At 43.3% G+C, this 21,467-nt stretch overlaps 1 protein-coding gene across 1 annotated transcript in view; it reads left to right on the top strand.

Annotated features, from left to right (window-relative positions):
- The window catches only part of LOC115165374 (protein kinase C zeta type-like), a 128,831-nt gene that overhangs the window by 1,366 nt on the left and 105,998 nt on the right, over positions 1-21,467 (top strand). The window contains exons 3-5 of the mRNA XM_029718456.1: positions 11,389-11,510; positions 11,656-11,745; positions 11,962-12,012. Of these exons, the coding sequence (XP_029574316.1) occupies positions 11,389-11,510; positions 11,656-11,745; positions 11,962-12,012 (263 nt within the window). The remainder of the gene's footprint in view (positions 1-11,388; positions 11,511-11,655; positions 11,746-11,961; positions 12,013-21,467) is intronic.

The raw sequence follows: 21,467 nt of genomic DNA, 5'->3' as shown, positions 1-21,467 counted from the left end.
AAGTGGGTTAACCCTATTGGCGCAATGCGTAGAGTGTTTTTGCCTTTAATGCCAGCGACCTGGGTTTGCTTCCCTGCCCCCCTGTTCGCTACATTGGTGTCAGAAGTAGGATGGCGGCTGTGAGGCCGTTGGAACGCACAGCCCGGACGTGTGAGAGGACCATGTAGTCGAAGCACGGGGACGTGCCTCCCTGTTCGGTGGTGGCAATGTAGCGATCCTTACTATATGAGCCACGTTATTCCTATTGGCGCGATGCGTAGGGTGTTCGACCTTCGCGCCAGCGACCTGGGTTTGCTTCCCTGCCACGCCGTTCACTACAATATTATCAGAATGTCATGGACATACCATGTGTGATAGGCTGATAAGACATTTCTTATTCACCTCAGGCCTAATCATTACAAAACACATTCGGGGACTTAGACCGCCATGTGTATTCAGGTACATTGCATAATTCAGGTTCATAAGTTGCTTCCTTGAATCAGTGTCACTGGAGAATCATCGTCACATTCCAGGATTGCAAAATTGTGTTGATATCGGTGCTTTTATTGTAGGTGGCTGATGCTATTATTTAACCGACGTGTGTGTGTGTGTCAGGTGTTGCTGGGACGGGCAGTCAAACAAATCTGGGCCTGGCTGTTGACATAACAGTAAGAGGGAGCATACTAGTTTGCTCCATGCAAAAGGAGGCTTGTCTACAGGCAAAAGGTTATTGTAGGTAGATTTAAGGCTTGGTGTTTTCGAGGTTGAGGGCTGCAGTGGTCATAATAATGGTGACCGACGATGCCACTGAATAACTTGGCAATAATTCCAGTCAGAATAAGATGCGGTCTCACATATGGCCAAACACCAGTGTTCCGTATTCACAAAGCGTCTCAGACTAGGAGTGCTGATCTAGTGTCAGGTTTTGCCTTTACAATAATAATGAACAAGAGCTGATACATTGATCCCAGACCAGTGCTCCTATGAAATGTAATGTGAATAGGGGTCCATATTCTCTTCTGCGTTCTGAGATGAACCCTGGAGGCTATATTCTTTATAACATGTTTTTGGTTGCTGAAACAAACAAATTATGCCTTTTAATTGTCTTAGGGTAAAAATATGCAAATTTACAGTCTAGAGGTTGTCCGATTTGAATGAATGCGACGCAAATGTTATTGACGGGCTGCAACCTTGTGATAAGGACGCTCCTTCAATGTAAAGTCCTGATCAGTCACACTACAGAGGATGGGAGTCGAGCCAAGCACAGGGTATACTTGGATGTTTGATAAGCCGTTTTTGAATATGCAAAATGTCAGCCTCCTTGATTTGCGGAGGCTCTGAAGATCCCACCCCATCCTAAACAAATCATTGTGCCAAAAAGAGAGGCAGAGAAGATGACAGCATCCCTGTATGGCCTAGGCTAGCGGGCTGGCGCTATACAATAACTTAGCATTACTCAATTGGCTTATTAAACAGACCTGCTGTTCATTGAAAGGTACTATGTCCAGACTCTCTGAATGTTTGAAGGGAATAACTTAACACTATATATACAAAAGTATGTGGACAGTCCGTCAAAGTAGTGGTTACGGCTATTTCAGCCACACCCGTTGCTGACAGGTGTATAAAATCGAGCACACAGCCATGCAATCGCCATATACAAACATTGGCAGTAGAATGGCCTTACTGAAGAGCTCAGTGACTTTCAATGTGACACTGTTATAGGATGCCACTTTTCCAACAAGTCAGTTTGTAACATTTCTGCCCTGCTAAAGCTGCCCCAGTCAACTGTAAGTACTGTTATTGTGAAGTGGAAACGACTAGGAGCAACAACTCCTCAGCCGCTAAGTGGTCGGCCACACAAGCTCACAGAATGGGACCGTCAAGTGCTGAAGCGCGTAAAAATAGTCTGTCCTCGCTTGCAACAATCATTACCGAGTTCCAAATTGCCTCTGGAAGCAACGACAGCACAATAACTGTTTGTCGGGAGCTTCATGAAATGGGTTTCCATGGCCGAGCAGCCGCACAGAAGCCTAAGATCTCCATGCACAATATCAAGTGTTGTGGTGTAAAGCTTGCCGCCATTGGACTCTGGAGTAGTGGAAATGCGTTCTCTGGTGATTAATCACGCTTCACCATCTGGCATTCTGATGGATGAATCTGTGTTTGGCGGATGCCAGGAGAATGCTACCTGCCCGAATGCATAGTGCCAACTGTAAAGTTTGGTGGAGGAGGAATAATGGTCTGGGGCTGTTTTTCATGGTTCAGGTTCCTTAGTTCCAGTGAAAGTAAATCTTAATGCTACAGCATACAATAAAATTATATTTGATTCTGTGCTTCCAACTTTGTGGCAACAGTTTGGGGATGGCCCTTTCCTGTTTCAGCATGACAATGCCCCTGTGCATGAAGCGAGGTCCATACAGAAATTGTTTGTTGAGATCAGTGTGGAAGAACTTGACTGGCCTGCACAGAGCCCTGACCTTAACCCCATTGAACACCTTTGGGATGAACCGGAACGTTGACTGCGAGCCAGGCCTAATCGCCCAACATCAGTGCCCGACCTCACTAATGCAGTTGTGGCTGAATGGAAGCAAGTCCCCGCAGCAATGTTCCAACATCTAGTGGAAAGCCTTCCCAGACGAGTGGAGGCTGTTATACCAGTAAAGGGGGACCAACTCCATATTAAAGCCAATGATTTTGGAATGAGATGTTTAACGAGCAGGTGTCCACATACCTTTGGTCATATAGTGTATTTCTCTGTTGATGACTGAATGCTTTGAGTGTTGTTATACACACAGCCCTCTCTTTTGCCCATTGTATTTACTTTGTCTATCACATCGACCTTACAAACCCGCAAATTAACATGAATAATGAAGTGTGCATGCACAGGTAGGAAGTGCTTTTCAAGGTTTGAAGATTACAGCTCGACAGTGCCTAGTTATGCAATGGATATGATGATATGAGTCTGTGCTAATGTGGGGGAGTTGACTTAGGTAGAATTTGAATACTTGGAATTGCATCAGCCCTCTTTCTGAGCTCTATGGATGCATTGGTAATTTCCCAATTCTAAACATATTTAAAGGGGTGGGGGAGGTAATATTGTGTGGCCTTGGTGGGCTGAGTGTCCATTTGCTGACAGCCTAATTCTTTCAGTTGCCTAGCAACCCATTATGAGCAGCCATATTAGTTCTCCTTAAAGGGATAGTTCACACTGAAGTCAGAATTAAAAGGGAAGATGGGGCCCATGTGATCTATTTACATGGTGACTATCTTTAATTCCAGTTTTGTAGCCTGTAGATATCTCCTAATGCATGTAGGAACTATAACCACAGATTGTGTGGTATATGGTTTCAGCTTTACTCTAGACCACTTTTTAAGGTATAAAAAAAGTATTTGAGTTCAGGTGAACTGTCCCTTTAACTCAGTGGGCTCTCGTGCAGAGGAGCTGTCTGAGACGGTGTCTAAGTAGTGAGACATGCAGTGAGTCTCTACCTGCTCTTAGAGATTCCCATGGGCTTTGATTTGTCATAGTGAGTCATTTCCTACCTCGCTCACTGCCAGGCTTTTGGGAATTTTTTCAGGCATAGGATAATGCTTTGACTTTCCTGACGTTTGACTCTAACCTAAGCATTTTTCTAAGAGATGATGCACACTATACATTGAGTATACAAAACATTAAGAATACTTGCTCTTTTCATGACATAGACTGACCAGGTGAATGCAGGTGAAGGCTATGATCCCTTACCGATGTGTATGAATGGGAGGAGACCGGTTAAAGAAGGATTTTTCAGCCAATTGAGACATGACTTGTGTGTGTGTGTGCGCTATTCAGAGGGTGAAGTGGCAAGACAAAAGATTGAAGTGCCTTTGAACCAGTGGATGCTGGTGTTCCTAATGTTTGGTATGATCAGATACATGTTCACGTAGTTACATCGAAGTGTCTATGAAGTCACGCTAAAGAGTGGTCCCAAAGTAAGAGTTTACATGGGACATGTGTATGAAATTCAAGTCCCGTGTTGTTCAGTTTGTACAGCATGGTGTTTGCAACGCTAGGGTTGTGGGTTCAATTCCCACGGGGGACCAGAATGAAAAAAGTATGAAAATGTATGCACTCCCTACTGTAAGTTGCTGTGGATAAGAGTGTCTGCTAAATGACTGTAAATGTAAAAATGTAAGTGTATCACTTCATACCTGCTGTATCCTGTGCACGTGACAAATATACTCTGATTTTACTTTTACAATGATGGATCAATATGTTAATGGATACCTATCATGAGAAGTGCCCACAACCCTATTCATTAAGTTCTTACAAGGCATTAGGCTCTGAATTAGCTACAGATTGTAACACCAGATAATGTGATTTAACCAAACATTGGCATGCTGCTTTGAAGTACACTGCTTAGTGATTTCGACGCTTGCCTCAGAGCTCCGGTATGAGCTCTTGGTATGATTCCAAAATGACTGCTGTGTTTTGTGCTACTTTGCATGAGGACGAAAAGGACCGTTTTCCAGAGAAACAAGCAGTCGTTCAATCTTCTCGATGTAAGAAACCAGGTTTGCTCTGCTGGCTAGTACATATTGTAGAAGTGCCAGAGAGCTGCTTCCTACCTGCACATGCCCTTAGTAACGCTAGCTGCCACACCCAACCTAAAACATACCTCTACAATGGTCGTGGCAACAACCCTGAAGCTAATAAAGGAAATACTGGAACTAACAGTAGCTAAACGGATGTTGGACAACTTTAGTGTGTTGTTGTACTTGTGTTCAAACAAAAGATTGGCATTTAAACAAGGCTGCCCAGTCATGTGAAATCCATAGATTAGGGCCTAATGAATTTATTTAAATTGACGGATTTCCTTATATGAATTGTAACTCAGTAAAATCGTTGAAATTGTCGCATGTTGCGTTTTTATATATATTTTTTCAGTGTATATATACAGTGGGGGGAAAAAGTATTTGATCCCCTGCTGATTTTGTACGTTTGCCCACTGATAAAGAAAGGATCAGTCTATAATTTTAATGGTAGGTTTTTTTGAACAGTGAGAGACAGAATAACAACAAAAATATCCAGAAAAACGCATGTCAAAAATGTTATAAGTTCATTTTGCATTTTAATGAGGGAAATAAGTATTTGACCCCCTCTCAATCAGAAAGATTTCTGGCTCCCAGGTGTCTTTTATACAGGTAACGAGCTGAGATTAGGAGCACACTCTTAAAGGGAGTGCTCCTAACCCCAGCTTGTTACCTGTAAAAAAGACACCTGTCCACAGAAGCAATCAATCAGATTCCAAACTCTCCACCATGGCCAAGACCAAAGAGCTCTCCAAGGATGTCAGGGACAAGATTGTAGACCTACACAAGGCTGGAATGGGCTACAAGACCATCGCCAAGCAGCTTGGTGAGAAGGTGACAACATTTGGTGCGATTATTCGCAAATGGAAGAAGCACAAAAGAACTGTCAATCTCCCTCGGCCTGGGGCTCCATGCAAGATCTCACCTCGTGGAGTTGCAATGATCGTGAGAACGGTGAGGAATCAGCCCAGAACTACACGGGAAGATCTTGTCAATGATCTCAAGGCAGCTGGGACCATAGTTACCAAGAAAACAATTGGTAACACACTACGCCGTGAAGGACTGAAATCCTGCAGCGCCCGCAAGGTCCCCCTGCTCAAGAATACATATACATGCCCGTCTGAAGTTTGCCAATGAACATCTGAATGATTCAGAGGACAACTGGTGAAAGTGTTGTGGTCAGATGACACCAAAATGGAGCTCTTAGGCATCAACTCAACTCGCCGTATTTGGAGGAGGAGGAGGAATGCTGCCTATGACCCCAAGAACACCATCTCCACCGTCAAACATGGAGGTGGAAACATTATGCTTTGGGGGTGTTTTTCTGCTAAGGGGACAGGACAACTTCACCGCATCATTTGACGGGGCCATGTACTGTCAAATCTTGGGTGAGAACCTCCTTCCCTCAGCCAGGGCATTGAAAATGGGTCATGGATGGGTATTCCAGCATGACAATGACCCAAAACACACGGCCAAGACAACAAAGGAGTGGCTCAAGAAGAAGCACATTAAGGTCCTGGAGTGGCCTAGCCAGTCTCCAGACCTTAATCCCATAGAACATTTGTGGAGGGAGCTGAAGGTTCGAGTTGCCAAACATCAGCCTCAAAACCTCAATGACTTGGAGAAGATCTGCAAAGAGGAGTGGGACAAAATCCCTCCTGAGATGTGTGCAAACCTGGTGGTCAACTACAAGAAACGTCTGACCTCTGTGATTGCCAACAAGGGTTTTGCCACCAAGTACTAAGTCATGTTTTGCAGAGGGGTCAAATACTTATTTCCCTCATTAAAATGCTAATCATTTTATAACATTTTTGACATGCGTTTTTCTGGATTTTTTATTCTGTCTCTCACTGTTCAAATAAACCTACCATTAAAATTATAGACTGATCCTTTCTTTGTAAGTGGGCAAATGTACAAAATCAGCAGGGGATCAAATACTTTTTCCCCCCACTGTGTATATATATATATATATATTTTTTCCCTCACATCTGAAGCTGCCTGATACAGCTAGTCAGTTAATAGTAAAGTAGGATGGATGATACAGCTAGCTAGCTGCAATGGCAATGGCTAGCCAGGAGTTTGTCTGAAATGTAGACTTACCAATGAACAACAGTGTGCACTTTGTCCACTGCCAGTCCTATCAACCGCTTGCTGAACACGGTGGTTTGAAGAACTCAATTTTCTCAAGGCTTAAAAATCCTTCATTAACCCATCTTCTCTTCTTCATCTAATAGGTGACATCAATAAGGGATCATAGCTTTCACCTGGATTCACCTGATCAGTCTATGTCATGGAAAGAGCAGGTGTTCCTAATGTTTTGTACACTCAGGGTATCTACTGTCTCTTATGAACTTACAGTGGTTGAAAAAAGAACATTAACATGCTAAATGAATTAGCTTTGCTTTGGTTTCATATACTGTAGCTGTGGCTGTATTAATTAAATGGTTATACAGTATATTAAACGTTTGCCATGGCCAGTTGGCAAGCATGTTGAGACATCCCCTTTGCCAGTCAACATTTTCAAGCACAACCATTGCAGTGGCTTAAACTACGGGATGGAATGGACACTGCTAAGATTCTAAATAATTGTGTTGAAAACATGGACACTGCTAAGATTCTAAATAATTGTGTTGAAAACATGGACACTGCTAAGATTCTAAATAATTGTGTTGAAAACATGGACACTGCTAAGATTCTAACTAATTGTGTTGAAAACATGGACACTGCTAAGATTTTAAATAGTTGTGTTGAAAACATGGACACTGCTAAGATTCTAAATAATTGTGTTGAAAACATGGACACTGCTAAGATTCTAACTAATTGTGTTGAAAACATCAGCACTCTTCCATGTGTACTGCTTTGCACATGTATCCACACGGATCATACACACCGGAGAAATTAGCTGAAGGCAGGGGTCTGGCCGACACTTTGCTTCTTTCCTTCACACAACGGAAATCACAATTATTAATGTCGTTCCCCCCAGAAGTTAAACGGGAAGTGACAACTTTCACGAGAATATAAATTCTGGGTAACCGAGATCAGTCGAATACTAACCATATCACCACTGGCTGCCCTAAAATGATCTTCTGGAAATATAAATACTGAATTATGTCTGGCTTAAGTGATCCTGAACATATCTGCCTATTTGTCCCATTGTTCAATGGCCATATTCTGAATTGGGTTTGTGTGTTGTCAACAGTAGCAGATTCAGACAGGAGGGGGTTAGGTTGGCCTAATGAGGTGTGATGTTGAAAATGAACACACTACAGTTTACAATGTCCATATCAAAGGGTGCCCACAAGGTCACCTATGAATTTATGTAGAAGCGTAATCTCAATTTTCAGAATTTTAAATGACTGTTTAGATACGAATATGAAAAGAAACCAACATTTTCAGCGATTTGAATGTAGGCTTTTGGATTTGGAATGAATTACAAATGCAGTTCACCAGTTGATGTTATTGTGTGTTGATGACGATATTAACCTATCCATCAAAATGTAGCCTGCCACCGGCCTGGAGATGCAGGGTAGGTAACCATTTTGTGCCAACAAAGAGCCACTCTGAATCCGGCAGATGGCCGCGGTACCAACCATGATGTAGTCAACAGCTGAGACCTGGCATGGTTTGAGAGACAAACAAGGAGCAATCACAGGTGTCCATGTCCACATCAATAGTAGCCAAGAAACAGAAGTGAAACCTGCATTATAATGAATGGTTTGCTCACCACACTCACATGAATGTGAGTTGGATTTGCAATTCACTCCCAATTAGGCTAGCCGTCTCATCAGTGCAGCCAACCTTTTCTGTATATGCTGTGCCTCTGATATTTCATGGAAATATCCTACTACTAGATAGCTTGGTGGGACCAGCCTGATCACGTTTAACTTCTAAACAGAATAGTGAACGCAGCTATCAGGATGGTTTCATCAGGCTAACTACTAGACACCGGTTGCCTATTTTGCATAATTGTTTGTAGCTGTTAGCTATTTGCTTTAGCTGTTTTCTAATAGCTTGTTGATTTTTGCGTCTAGCCTTTTAAATTTCACTTAAAATGCTCACAAATAGTGAGACACACTTGTTTAACTGCATGAGGGAACTGAATTATTCCGCAATACAAGGCTGACGTTTCTTTTAGTCAATGAATAAGAATGACTTGTCCAAGTTGTCCCCATTTTTTTCTCATTAACAGAGCAGCTGTCTAACCTGGTGTTTTGTAGCATGCAGATGTGAGTTGTGAGAAGAGTAGCCTTGTCTCTTGCCTCTGGCTTGTATGAGCCACTGTCTGTCATTGGACTCAAACGGGTCTCTGTATAGAAAACCATACATGTACAACAGGTCAAAATAATCTATACATAGTTGCCATGGCTACCCCATAACACCTGCTACCTATAGCAGAGAACCATAGGCCTTTTCTAGTGTCATTGACCCAACGGAAGGAGAGTACTTATTCAGGGATGAGTTGGTATTGAACAGAGAGCAACGTAGGAATGGGCATTTTACATTTTTGGTCTGTTCAAGTACACACATTGTTTTTTTCGAGTACTCCGAATGACAAAAAACATTTATTTAATGCAAGGGCAAGGCCCGCCACTGCAATGGAATAAAAAATATGCTCATTTACAGTGCATTCGGAAAGTATTCTGACCCCTTCACTTTATCCACATTTTGTTACGTTACAGCCTTATTCTAAAATGGTTTTAAAAAAAAAAATCCTCATCAATCTACACACAATTCTAAAAAAACAAAGTACTCAGTAAAGGGTCTGAATAGTTATGTAAATGTGATATTTTGTTATTATACATTTGCAAAAATATATGGGGTATTGTGTGTAGATTGATGAGGGGACAAAATGATTTAATCCATTTTAGAATAAGACTGTAACGTTACAAAATGTGAAAAAAAATCATCGCGGGTCTTAATACTTTCTGCACTGTATTTCCCTACTTCAATCAACCAGTACATTTTTAATTTGTGATAAAACTGTCGTAATTGGGCAAGGAATGTAGCTTGTGTATCCCATCAGTTTTTTATGCCCCATGTCCCACTGTTTTTGTGGGTATTTATTTCTGTAGGCTTAATGGGAGTTTGTGTGCGAACTCAGCACGCATGTGTAGAGGGAGCGATCAGAACGCAATTGAGTGAGTGTTGCATTTTGCCCCGCAAAATGCACATGTACTGTAGGACTATGGAACACTGGAGTCAACATGTAGGACTATGGAACACTGGAGTCAACATGTAGGCCTATGGAACACTGGAGTCAACATGTAGGCCTATGGAACACTGGAGTCAACATGTAGGACTATGGAACACTGGAGTCAACACGCAGGCCTATGGAACATTGGAGTCAACATGTAGGACTATGGAACACTGGAGTCAACATGTAGGCCTATGGAACACTGGAGTCAACATGCAGGCTTATGGAACACTGGAGTCAACATGCAGGCCTATGGAACATTGGAGTCAACATGTAGGACTATGGAACACTGGAGTCAACATGTAGGACTATGGAACACTGGAGTCATCATGTAGGCCTATGGAACACTAGAGTCAAAGCAAATTAACCTTGTCTTCAAGACAACATTACATTTGTAAAACATTACATTTGTTTTCGGTGTGACAAACCTTAAAGCACATTCCACCAACTAGTTTTACAGTATTTTACTTGCATTATCTCTGGTTAAAGATTGAGTTTTGACGTCTGTCCCTGGAGCAGTGATGAAAGACTAGAGTGATATCTGAATGAGAGCCTTCCCTGTAGCTCAGTTGGTAGAGCATGGTGTTTGCAATGCCAGGGTTGTGGGTTCGATTCCCACGGGGGGCCAGCACAGGAAAAAAAAAAAAAAAAAAAAAAAAAAAAAATATATATATATATATATATATATATATATATATATATATTGTTTAGAAATTAAATGTATGCATTCACTACCGTAAGTTGCTCTGGATAAGAGCGTCTGCTAAAATGACTAAAATGTAAAAAAATAAATAATGTAAAATGAGTGACTGACTGGTTGGTTGACTTGTGTTTGCCTGGAGTGGCATCTCCCACAACCTGGCATCCTGTAGGTCCTAGTTTCAGGATTCAGACAGACACACACGGTGTGCAGCAGCTTGTATGTGGCATGGTGTTTGCCACCAGGCTGTCACAGCCATGGATCATTCCGCTTCCTCCCGCTAAAGGAAGTCCAAATGTTCATCTGCACAGTTCAACCTGTAGCCGTGCACAGCTCAACCTGTAGCCGTGCACAGTTCAACCTGTAGCCGTGCACAGTTCAACCTGTAGCCGTGCACAGTTCAACCTGTAGCCGTGCACAGCTCAACCTGTAGCCGTGCACAGCTCAACCTGTAGCCGTGCACAGCTCAACCTGTAGCCGTGCACAGTTCAACCTGTAGCCGTGCACAGTTGATAATCATATTGTGTAGTAATTAATCCTTCCTTGGTCTGTTTATCACATTCAAATGGTATTCACGTGATGGATGGCTGTCTGTAGTGGTTTGTTGTAATTACATTTTTACAAGATGTTTAGTCTATCTAACGCTGAACCATTACTGGACAGTTACCTCCAGTATTGTCTTAAGGAAGTACTCTCTGACTGACGTGCACGTATTCAATGCATGTCTGGCTTGGGCTGCATTTTGATTTATGTTCAAGCTTCTCGACTGAATCCAATTGGGTGTATTTCCATTTGCACTAACCCTGGTGTGTTGCAAAGTGAAAGAGTCTGATTTGAATAATATTAATCAATGTCAAAGTCTCTGTCATTTGAATAATATTCGTCAATGTGAAAGAGTCTTTGTGATTTGAATAATTTTCATATTATTTCTCCTGTGTGTGTGTAGGGACATGCTGATCATGGACCTGGCTACCACGGTCACCTACATTGGACTGTGTGAGGAGGTGAGGGTGATGTGCGGCTTGGACCGGCAGCAGCCAATCACGCTCAAGTGGATCGACAATGAGGGTAATTGGGCACCTGCGGATGGAAGATGACTCAGTTGTAATCAGGGTAGACAAGATCATAAGCTAGCTACGACCTGCTTATCTCCACTACGTGTGTGAAATAAGTTAATAATCTGTTTGTGTGTCACCATGCGTGTGTCTCATAGGAGAGCCATGTACCATCTCTTCTCAGATGGAACTAGAGGAGGCCTTCCGGATCTACAGCCGCAACAGGAACTCTGGACTCCTGCTGCACGGTCAGTCAGGCCTCAGTCAGGCCTCACCCCCCCCTCTCTCTCTCTATCTCATCTTCTCCTTTCACCTCCTCTTCTCTACTCTCTTTTCAGCTCCTCCTCTCCTTTTCCCTCCTCTCCTCCTCTGCAATCATTCTATCATTAGTCCGTCTATGTCCCAAGATTTTGATTGGACATGTCTCTGGATATTCATAGTTGTCTTTCATTATTTTCTTGCAGTCTTCCCCAGTACTCCATTGAAGCCTGGTATGCCATGTCCAGGTGAAGACAGTGAGTACTAGTGCTACATATTACACACACGTATTACACCTGGTTTCCCAGGAGATGCTAACACCGCTAACCATTCGAAAAATGTAAACAAAACTAGAGGCACCTCCCCATTATTTTTGGAGGCATGAAGCAGTGTTCTGTAGCTAGAAAATGAGAATAGGCACACTAGCTAGCTAACTGAATGTAAATGAATTGAATAGTTGAATGTGGAATGATACAACTAATTTGTTTACATTCAGTTAGCTCCCGCTAGCTAGCTCCCGCAACACGACAAGAACCCCCCTACCTTGGTGGAGTATTCATCTAGGAGAGTATAGTGTAGGAGTACTAATTTACTAACTGTAAATAACCTAGTAGTTAACTGTTCATTACACATTACACTTATTTACAAGTTAAATAAGTACCTTTCCTTCAGTCTTTGCTACTGCTCGCAATATCAATCGCACTCCACACTGCCCTTTCCCACCTGGACAAAAGGAACACCTATGTGAGAATGCTGTTCATTGACTATAGCTCAGCGTTCAACACCATAGTTCCCACAAGGCTCATCACTAAGCTAAGGACCCTGGGATTAAACACCTCCCTCTGCAACTGGATCCTGGACTTCCTGACAGGCCGTCCCCAGGTGGTAAGGGTAGACACCACACTGCCAGGTCTCTGACCTCTTCCCTATAGGCTGTCTCATCGTTGTCGGTGTTCAGGTCTACCACTGTAGTGTCGTCAGCAAACTTAATGATGATGTTGGAGTTGTACTTGGCCACGCAGTCGTGGGTGAACAGGGAGTATAGGAGGGGACTAAGCATGCACCCCTGAGGGGCCCCTGCTTTGGCAGAGGTCAAAGACCTGGCAGTGTGGTGTCAGGACAACAAGCACTCCCTCAACGTCAGAAAGACAAAGGAGCTGATCGTGGACTATAGGAAATGGATCGACAGGGCTGTAGTGGAGCGGGTCGAGAGTTTCAAGTTCCTTGGTGTCCACATCACCAACAAACTATCTGAGTCTGAGGTCCTGAGCGCTCTGGAGCACGTTTTCATCAAAGATCTCTGTACTTTGCTCAGTTTATTGTTGTTGTTGTTGTTATTCTTAAAGGACATGGAAGTTGTTTAAAAGTTGCTTCAATATTAATAAAATATAAGTATTGTAATAATAAAGAATACTATTTTCTTAAACCTTTTTTTTTTTTATTATAAAAAAACAAAGCAACATATGATGTAGATATGTTCCTCGTGTGCATGCTCACAACAAAAGACCTGCTGAACGTTACCTGGACGTTTCTTGAACGTTTGCTGGAGCAGCCCAGTAATATTAAGCACATCTTAGTTGTGGAGCGTTCCCTCCAATAAGTTGTCAGGGGTTTACCACTCGTCCGTTTCACAGGGTGGCGACAGCAGCAGGATGTCTTCACTAACCCCCTTCCTTTCTCTCCTTCCTTCTCTTTTCTCTCTCTCCATTCCCTCTGATGCTAGCTATGGTTTCTCTCCCTCTATTCCCTCTCTCTTTTCTCTCTCTCCATTACATTCCCTGGCTGTGAGGCTGACTTTGAGACACAGTACTCCCAAGTTGTCTGACTGAGATATTCCTTGGTGATGGGTTCTCTGGTGTTGGGTTGTCTAATATCAGCATCGGGGAGAGGTGTGCATGTTAACCTTTACGCTAATGTCGGAAATTACAATTGCTTTCTCTAATTGGTTAAGAATGGTTAACTTAGAAGATAAACATGACAACTGTCTTATACTGTAAGTCAGAAAGGAAAACGGCGCACACTGCTGCTCATGCGCCCAGGTGATTTTATTTACAACAACGTCTCGACCCTTAGAACTTCAGGCATCCATATGAGTCACCTCATCTCTCTCTCTAGCCCTCTCATTCTCACTCTCTAGTACTCTCTCACACTCTCTCTATCTAGCCCTCTCTTTCTCTTGCTCTCCCTCTCTCTCTCTCTCTCTATCTCTCTCTCTATCTCTCTCACATAGTATCGGGTTGCCTATAGCACACTCCTGTACATTTGCTGTGCCAGCATGTTTTGCCGGCTGGTGCACCAATGTGGGTTTTAGTCTGTGTGTGTGTGTGTGTGTGTGTGTGTGTGTGTGTGTGTGTAATGGTAAGTGTGTGTGTGATGTAAGGGATGCCTGTGCTCTGTCCAGAGGATACTGTATTCTGTGCATAGGTAATAGTAGAGCATGTGATGTATTCTGTAGCTTGCTGTCCATACACCTGCTGTGTTTGTAAGGAACATGTTTTGTGTTTGTGTTCTGTATGCCACAGAGAGTTTGCTTAGGTTAGTTAGTTAATCTATAGTAGTTTCAGTGCTTCAGGATGAGAGGGTTGGCCCAATGCTGCTGATCATGAGCTGTGGCCAGTCTTGTGGAGGAGGAGGAAGGAGTATGGGAGGAGGAAGGAGTGAGGGGGGAATGGGAGGAGGAGGAAGGAGTGAGGGAGGAATGGGAGGAGGAGGAAGGAGTGAGGGAGGAATGGGAGGAGGAAGGAGTGAGGGAGGAATGGGAGGAGGAGGAGGAAGGAGTGAGGGAGGAATGGGAGGAGGAGGAGGAAGGAGTGGGAGGAGGAGGAAGGAGTGAGGGAGGAATGGAAGGAGTGAGGGAGGAATGGGAGGAGGAGGATGGAGTGAGGGGGGAATGGGAGGAGGAGGAGGAAGGAGTGAGGGAGGAATGGGAGGAGGAGGATGGAGTGAGGGAGGAATATGTGGAGGCAGATGAGGGAGGAATGGGAGGAGGTGGTGATAGGAGTGAGGGAGGAATGGGAGGAGGAGGAGATAAAACAGGAAATTGTCCTGGAGATAGCATTCCTATTGTCTCTGGGGAGGAGTCTATGCAGCTGCAGTATCACAGTGTTTCTGTGTGAGAGACAGAGAGGCTGGGTACACCTGGTTGTCATCGTCTGAGGCCTCCCGAGTGGCACAGCGGTCTAAGGCACTGCAGGGACCCTTGCACACATCAACAACTGACACCCCATGAAGCATCGTTACCCATCGCGCCACAAAAGCCGCGGCCCTTGCAACGCAAGGGGAAACCCTACTTCAAGTCTCAGAGCGAGTGACGTCACTGATTGAAACGCTATTAGCGCGCACCACCGCTAACTAACTAGCCATTTCACATCGGTTATGTATGTATGTATGTATGTATATTCATATATATATATATATATATATATATATATATATATATATATATATATATATATATATACACTGCTCAAAAAAATAAAGGGAACACTTAAACAACACATCCTAGATCTGAATGAAAGAAATAATCTTATTAAATACTTTTTTCTTTACATAGTTGAATGTGCTGACAACAAAATCACACACAAATAATCAATGGAAATCCAATTTATCAACCCATGGAGGTCTGGATTCGGAGTCACACTCAAAATTAAAGTGGAAAACCACACTACAGTCCGATCCAACTTTGATGTAATGTCCTTAAAACAAGTCAAAATGAGGCTCAGTAGTGTGTGTGGCCTCCACGTGCCTGTATGACCTCCCTACAACGCCTGGGCATGCTCCTGATGAGGTGGCGGATGGTCTCCTGAGGGATCTCCTCCCAGACCTGGACTAAAGCATCCGCCAACTCCTGGACAGTCTGTGGTGCAACGTGGCTTTGGTGGATGGAGCGAGACATGATGTCCCAGATGTGCTCAATTGGATTCAGGTCTGGGGAACAGGCGGGCCAGTCCATAGCATCAATGCCTCCCTCTTGCAGGAACTGCTGACACACTCCAGCCACATGAGGTCTAGCATTGTCTTGCATTAGGAGGAACCCAGGGCCAACCGCACCAGCATATGGTCTCACAAGGGGTCTGAGGATCTCATCTCGGTACCTAATGGCAGTCAGGCTACCTCTGGCGAGCACATGGAGGGCTGTGCGGCCCCCCAAAGAAATGCCACCCCACACCATGACTGACCCACCGGTCATGCTGGAGGATGTTGCAGGCAGCAGAACGTTCTCCACGGCATCTCCAGACTCTGTCACGACTGTCACATGCTCAGTGTGAACCTGCTTCATCTGTGAAGAGCACAGGGCGCCAGTGGCGAATTTGCCAATCTTGGTGTTCTCTGGCAAATGCCAAACGTCCTGCACGGTGTTGGGCTGTAAGCACAACCCCCACCTGTGGACGTCGGGCCCTCATACCACCCTCATGGAGTCTGTTTCTGACCGTTTGAGCAGACACATGCACATTTGTGGACTGCTGGAGGTCATTTTGCAGGGCTCTGGCAGTGCTCCTCCTGCTCCTCCTTGCACAAAGGGGAGGTAGCGGTCCTGCTGCTGGGTTGTTGCCCTCCTACGGCCTCCTCCACGTCTCCTGATGTACTGGCCTGTCTCCTGGTAGCGCCTCCATGCTCTGGACACTACGCTGACAGACACAGCAAACCTTCTTGCCACAGCTCGCATTGATGTGCCATCCTGGATGAGCTGCACTACCTGAGCCACTTGTGTGGGTTGTAGACTCCGTCTCATGCTACCACTAGAGTGAAAGCACCGCCAGCATTCAAAAGTGACCAAAACTAAAGCCAGGAAGCATAAGAACTGAGAAGTGGTCTGTGGTCACCACCTGCCGAACCACTCCTTTATTGGGGGTGTCTTGCTAATATATATATATATATATATATATATATATATATATATATATATATATATATATATATATATATTCATATATTCTTTTTTTAAGTCCACCTGGGTGTCACAGTGTCTGGGGGCGCGTCCACCTGGGTGAGGGCGTGTCCACCTCAGACACTGTGGGTACAGAGGCTGTGTTCTAATTGTCTTCTCCTTCTTTCCTTGGAGAAGGTTAGCCGAAGTGTACCGTTCAGGCTACGCTAGCTCTTTGTCCTTGGAGAAGGTTAGCTGAAGTGTACCGTTCAGGCTACGCTAGCTCTTTAAGGTCTTCTGTCTTCTTGTGAGAATAAGTCTTCTTCTGAGAGTAAGTCTCCTTCTGAGTCTGTTTAGTGCATGGGCACTTCTGTCCCAATTTGTCTACTGGATTACAGGTACTGTTCCCTAAAATGTACTTTCCCCCCTAACTTATCAGTTACCAGTTCTGGCCATTAAAGGTAAAGGTCCAGGCTCTGTGGTCGGGCTGCTGAAGATGGAGGTTCTCCTCCCTTCTTTGGGTCCAGAGTTAAGAGGTCTGGCAGGATAAGAGGTTAAGAGTGTGAGGTGGAGACAGCAGAGTCCTTTTGTTGTCCTGTGAGGTCACATGGTATCACACCCATAGAAATAGGAATGAATAGAAAGGGCATCTCCATTCAAGTCATTGATGGCATAATGGGTGGACTGGCAGCCATTTTGAGTGTACCCATGCCATGGAGGAAAATCAGGAAGTGTACCCTTCAATTTGTGCTGTAAGTTGCCGAGTCAACACAACTGACATTACAACTGCATGAGCCACATCAGTTAGCATCATCTGAATGAAAATTATACATTACCATGGCAAATTGGGAAAAAGAAACATTCTTTCCCATTGACCCCCAGTGTAAAAGAGCCAACTTCGGTGTTTATTTTTTTGGTTATATACAGAAAAAAACAAAACATGCCAAAAAGCTGCTGTGTTGTTCAATGTACATGTAACCAGGTCACAATCCCAACCTGTGGTTGCCAATGCTCCCATGTAGGGAAGTAGAGCCTGCGGGAAGAGTCCTATGGCTTCAGGCTATTCAAAGTGGGAGGGTGGGAAATGTGGGGACCCGGTGTCCAAGTAGAATACACGTAGCTAGCTATGTGTGTGGAAAACATTTCATCACAGGTATGACATTTAACTTGTTTAGTATAGTCTATTTGTAACCCCACTCACTACTTGGAGCTGTTCAGTACGTTTGTTTGTGTTGTTGGTCTTGGCTAGCTTAATGTTCCTGTCAGTAGCTAGCACTCACTCGCTCACGTGGCTGCTAATCGTGGCTGCTAGCATCGTGGCTGCTAGCATCGTCATGGAAAGCGGCAGGAAGGGAAGCCCTACATAGAAAAACATACTAAGTAGTGAGAACTCTCAGGAGCAGGCAATGTTGTACTTTGCTTAAACGTCGTAAATTGACTAAAACAAGCAGACAAAAAGAAAATTTGTGTTTGGGGGAAAAAGGCCAGGTATTTGCTGTGAGCCAATGGGGTAACCTAGGTAACGACAGGTTATTTTCCCCATCGTTGGGCAGGGCCATGACGTTTTATCTAAAACCGACTGGGTCTATCAGTTGATAGAACATTCCAAAATACCAAGGGAATTATTGCATCACATTATCAGGCAGCCTTTGCGAGTGTACCCATGAGTTTACCAGTCAATTGCCAGGGTTAGAGCTTCCAAGTCCATTCTCTTCATTCTGATTTCTGTGACCACATCTAGGTGTGAAGGACCACTTTTATGACCCTTTGTCTTGGAGAAAGAGAGAGCGCTTGGAGGAAATCAGTAGTCCATAACAGTTCAGCGTTATAAACAGGCAGTAAAAGGATGTTCAACATGTGACGTTAAAACGACACGTCACTACAATAGAGAATAGACATACCAGACTTGTGAAATCAAGATCTCTGTTTGTTCTATAAGGTACTGTTCTATTTTTAATCTGAACGTTTCACCTTGACAAACATGCCATGCAGCTGAAGTGTATGGGAGTAGTTGCCCTGGTGATGATGTCAGATAAAAGACTAGCAGTGTGAAAAATATGCAGCAACTCTTGGAAGACAATGGAGGTTAACTACATAATAGAAAAATACTTCAAACCAACAGGAATAGAACGGTGAGGAGGAGGAAGTGTCTACCATGTCCGGAGGAGACTTCACCATTTATTTTGTTTTGAGCTTTGTTCTACTACTGACAGGTGCATCTGATTTCAGGATCGTACTGTATATCGATTCACTGTCCTTAAATATGAGTCATCTGATTTCAGGATTGTACTGTATATTGATTCACTGTCCTTAAATATGAGTCATCTGATTTCAGGATTGTACTGACTGAGCTACAGGCCTTCCCTGTAGCTCAGTTGGTAGAGCATGGTGTTTGCAATGCATGGTGTTTGCAACGCCAGGGTTGTGGGTTCGATTCCCACGGGGGGCCAGTACGAAAAAAATAAAAAATAAATAAATAAATGTATGAAATGTAAGTCGCTCTGGATAAGAGCGTCTGCTAAATGACTAAAATGTAAATGTAAAATGTACTGTATATCGATTCACTGTCCTTAAATATGAGTCATCTGATTTCAGGATTGTACTGTATATCGATTCACTGTCCTAAATATGAGTCATCTGATTTATTCGTTTCCGACCTCTAAACTGTTTCATCAATATTTTCGCCGCCAGCTCCTTATATCAGGGCATAAAACCTACAATCTGCCTTAATGAATTGATGACTGGTGTTGGAACTGGGCAGCCTCTTCCCGCTTGGCTCGATGGGATATCTAGTGATTTTACCAAAACAGCCAGATACTGTATGTACACAGTCTTGTACCCTTAACCTTTTTTAAAATGACTATCATATTTGGTGATTAAATCAGACTTTATTAATATAGTTAGTAATCCAGGAATGTCACAAGTTAATTGACACGAGAAAACTAGAGAACCTAGCAACTCTACAGAGTGCAATGACTACAATGAATGGCTAAATTACATCTGGACAGGAAGGGTCCATGGAGCTCCTCCTCTTCCTCCTCACCACTCTATAATGAGTATAATTAAGCAATAAGGCCCGAGGGGGTCTGGTATATGGTCCCAACTCGGAGTGCTTGGATACAGCCGTTAGCCGTGGTATATTGGCCATATACCACAAATCCCTGAGGTGCCTTAAATCTATTTTAAACTGGTTACCAATGTAATTAGAACAGTAAAACGTTTTTTTTTTTTTTTTTTGTCATACCCATGGTATACGGTCTGATATACCACAGCTTTCAGCCAATCAGCATTCAGGGCTCGAACCACCTAGTTAATAATGAGGTATAAGGAGTTGTTTTAAGCATGTTTAAGCCTTTTATAATTGTCACGTCCTGACCCTAGTAAGATGTCATTTTCTATAGTAGAGTAGGTCAGGGCGTGACAGGGGGTGTTTTGGGTTTTTCTATGTTTTCTATTTCTATGTTTAAGTTCTAGTTTTTCTATTTCTATGTTGGGGTTGTTTGGGTTGATCTCCAATTGGAGGCAGCTGATCCTCGTTGCCTCTGATTGGAGATCATATTTAAGTAGGGGTTTTTCTTCCTGGGTTTTTGTGGGTAGTTTTCCGTTTTGTCAAGTGTACCTGACGGAACTGTTGGCTGTCGTTTTGTTGTTTTGTTTAAGTGTCTTCATTAAAGTTAAGAAATGAGCACTCTACATGCTGCGCCTTGGTCCCCTTTATACGACCCGTGTTACAATAATGTTTTATTACCACTCACAATATGACATTTTTAAGTGTGGTTATTTTTCTACAGACTCAAACCGGCTGATAACTCAGGATCATTATGAGATTATAGTAATATATTAGAAAGGGCTCATAGGTAGAGTACTTGAACAATTGTTTGTTATTCGTTGTGTGATATAAAGGGGGTTAGTCAGGAGTATTTGGGTGTAAGGCAGGGTGTCTGTCATTTATCTGTTGCTGTATGGAGATGTCTCAATGACTAGTAGGAAGAGGAGGAAGTGAGGTCATCAGAAATGTTTAATGAATGCAATTAAGTGCCATGTCTGGGTGGGGTTTTCCACAATTGGGAATTTGTTCCGAAATACTAGAGCTCTTCATTACGGAATCCCAAGACAGTTTGCCTGGACTTTTTTCTATGACAGTTTATTTTAGAAACTGCAAATTCAAACCAGACTCTGTTTGTCAACCTTCTTGGTTTCTACCACTTTAAATATGTGAGGATGGTCACTGTATTTCAGAATTCGGATGCTTCTGGTTCTTCAAAGACTGATATGAATATGCATTAAGGTGGATGTTGTTTATTAACGAATGTGATAAACAATTTTGTTTCTAGGTTAGGAAACCAATCTAGTTATGTACCTCTTCCCCTGTCATTTTGTGAACGACCTCACACACTGACTGTAGCATATTAGAATTTATTTACTGTATAAGCCTTTTACCGCTGTGCTCCAAAAGCACAATACAAACATAATGTAGGTGTACTCGCTCTGTTAGACATGTATTTCACACTAACCATTGATGGATGTACTCACTAGACAGGATGGTACAGAATTAGAACTCACCTAAACTGGCAAAGCATTGTGCCCATTGGAGACTATTGATTGGCAGATGGCAGCTTCAGATGAATTATAAACTAGAACAATTCTAAGTATAAAAATGTAAAGTTAGAGAGATTAGTTCACTGCATAGGCCTACTTTCGCCGGCTTTTGATATAGCAGTTCTCCCCGTACTGACCGTACTGTACTGCACAGTCCAGGCTATGCTAGCTTGTCTCCTCACAGACCTCATCAAAACACACAGCTCACAACAACAGACAATGCTTAATCTCCCTCTAAACGGAGCT

This window comes from Salmo trutta, chromosome 28 (genome assembly GCF_901001165.1).
Source record: "Salmo trutta chromosome 28, fSalTru1.1, whole genome shotgun sequence".
Lineage (NCBI taxonomy): Eukaryota > Metazoa > Chordata > Actinopteri > Salmoniformes > Salmonidae > Salmo > Salmo trutta.
The sequence above is the reverse complement of the archived record's forward strand: the minus strand, read 5'-3'. Positions and strand labels throughout refer to the sequence as shown.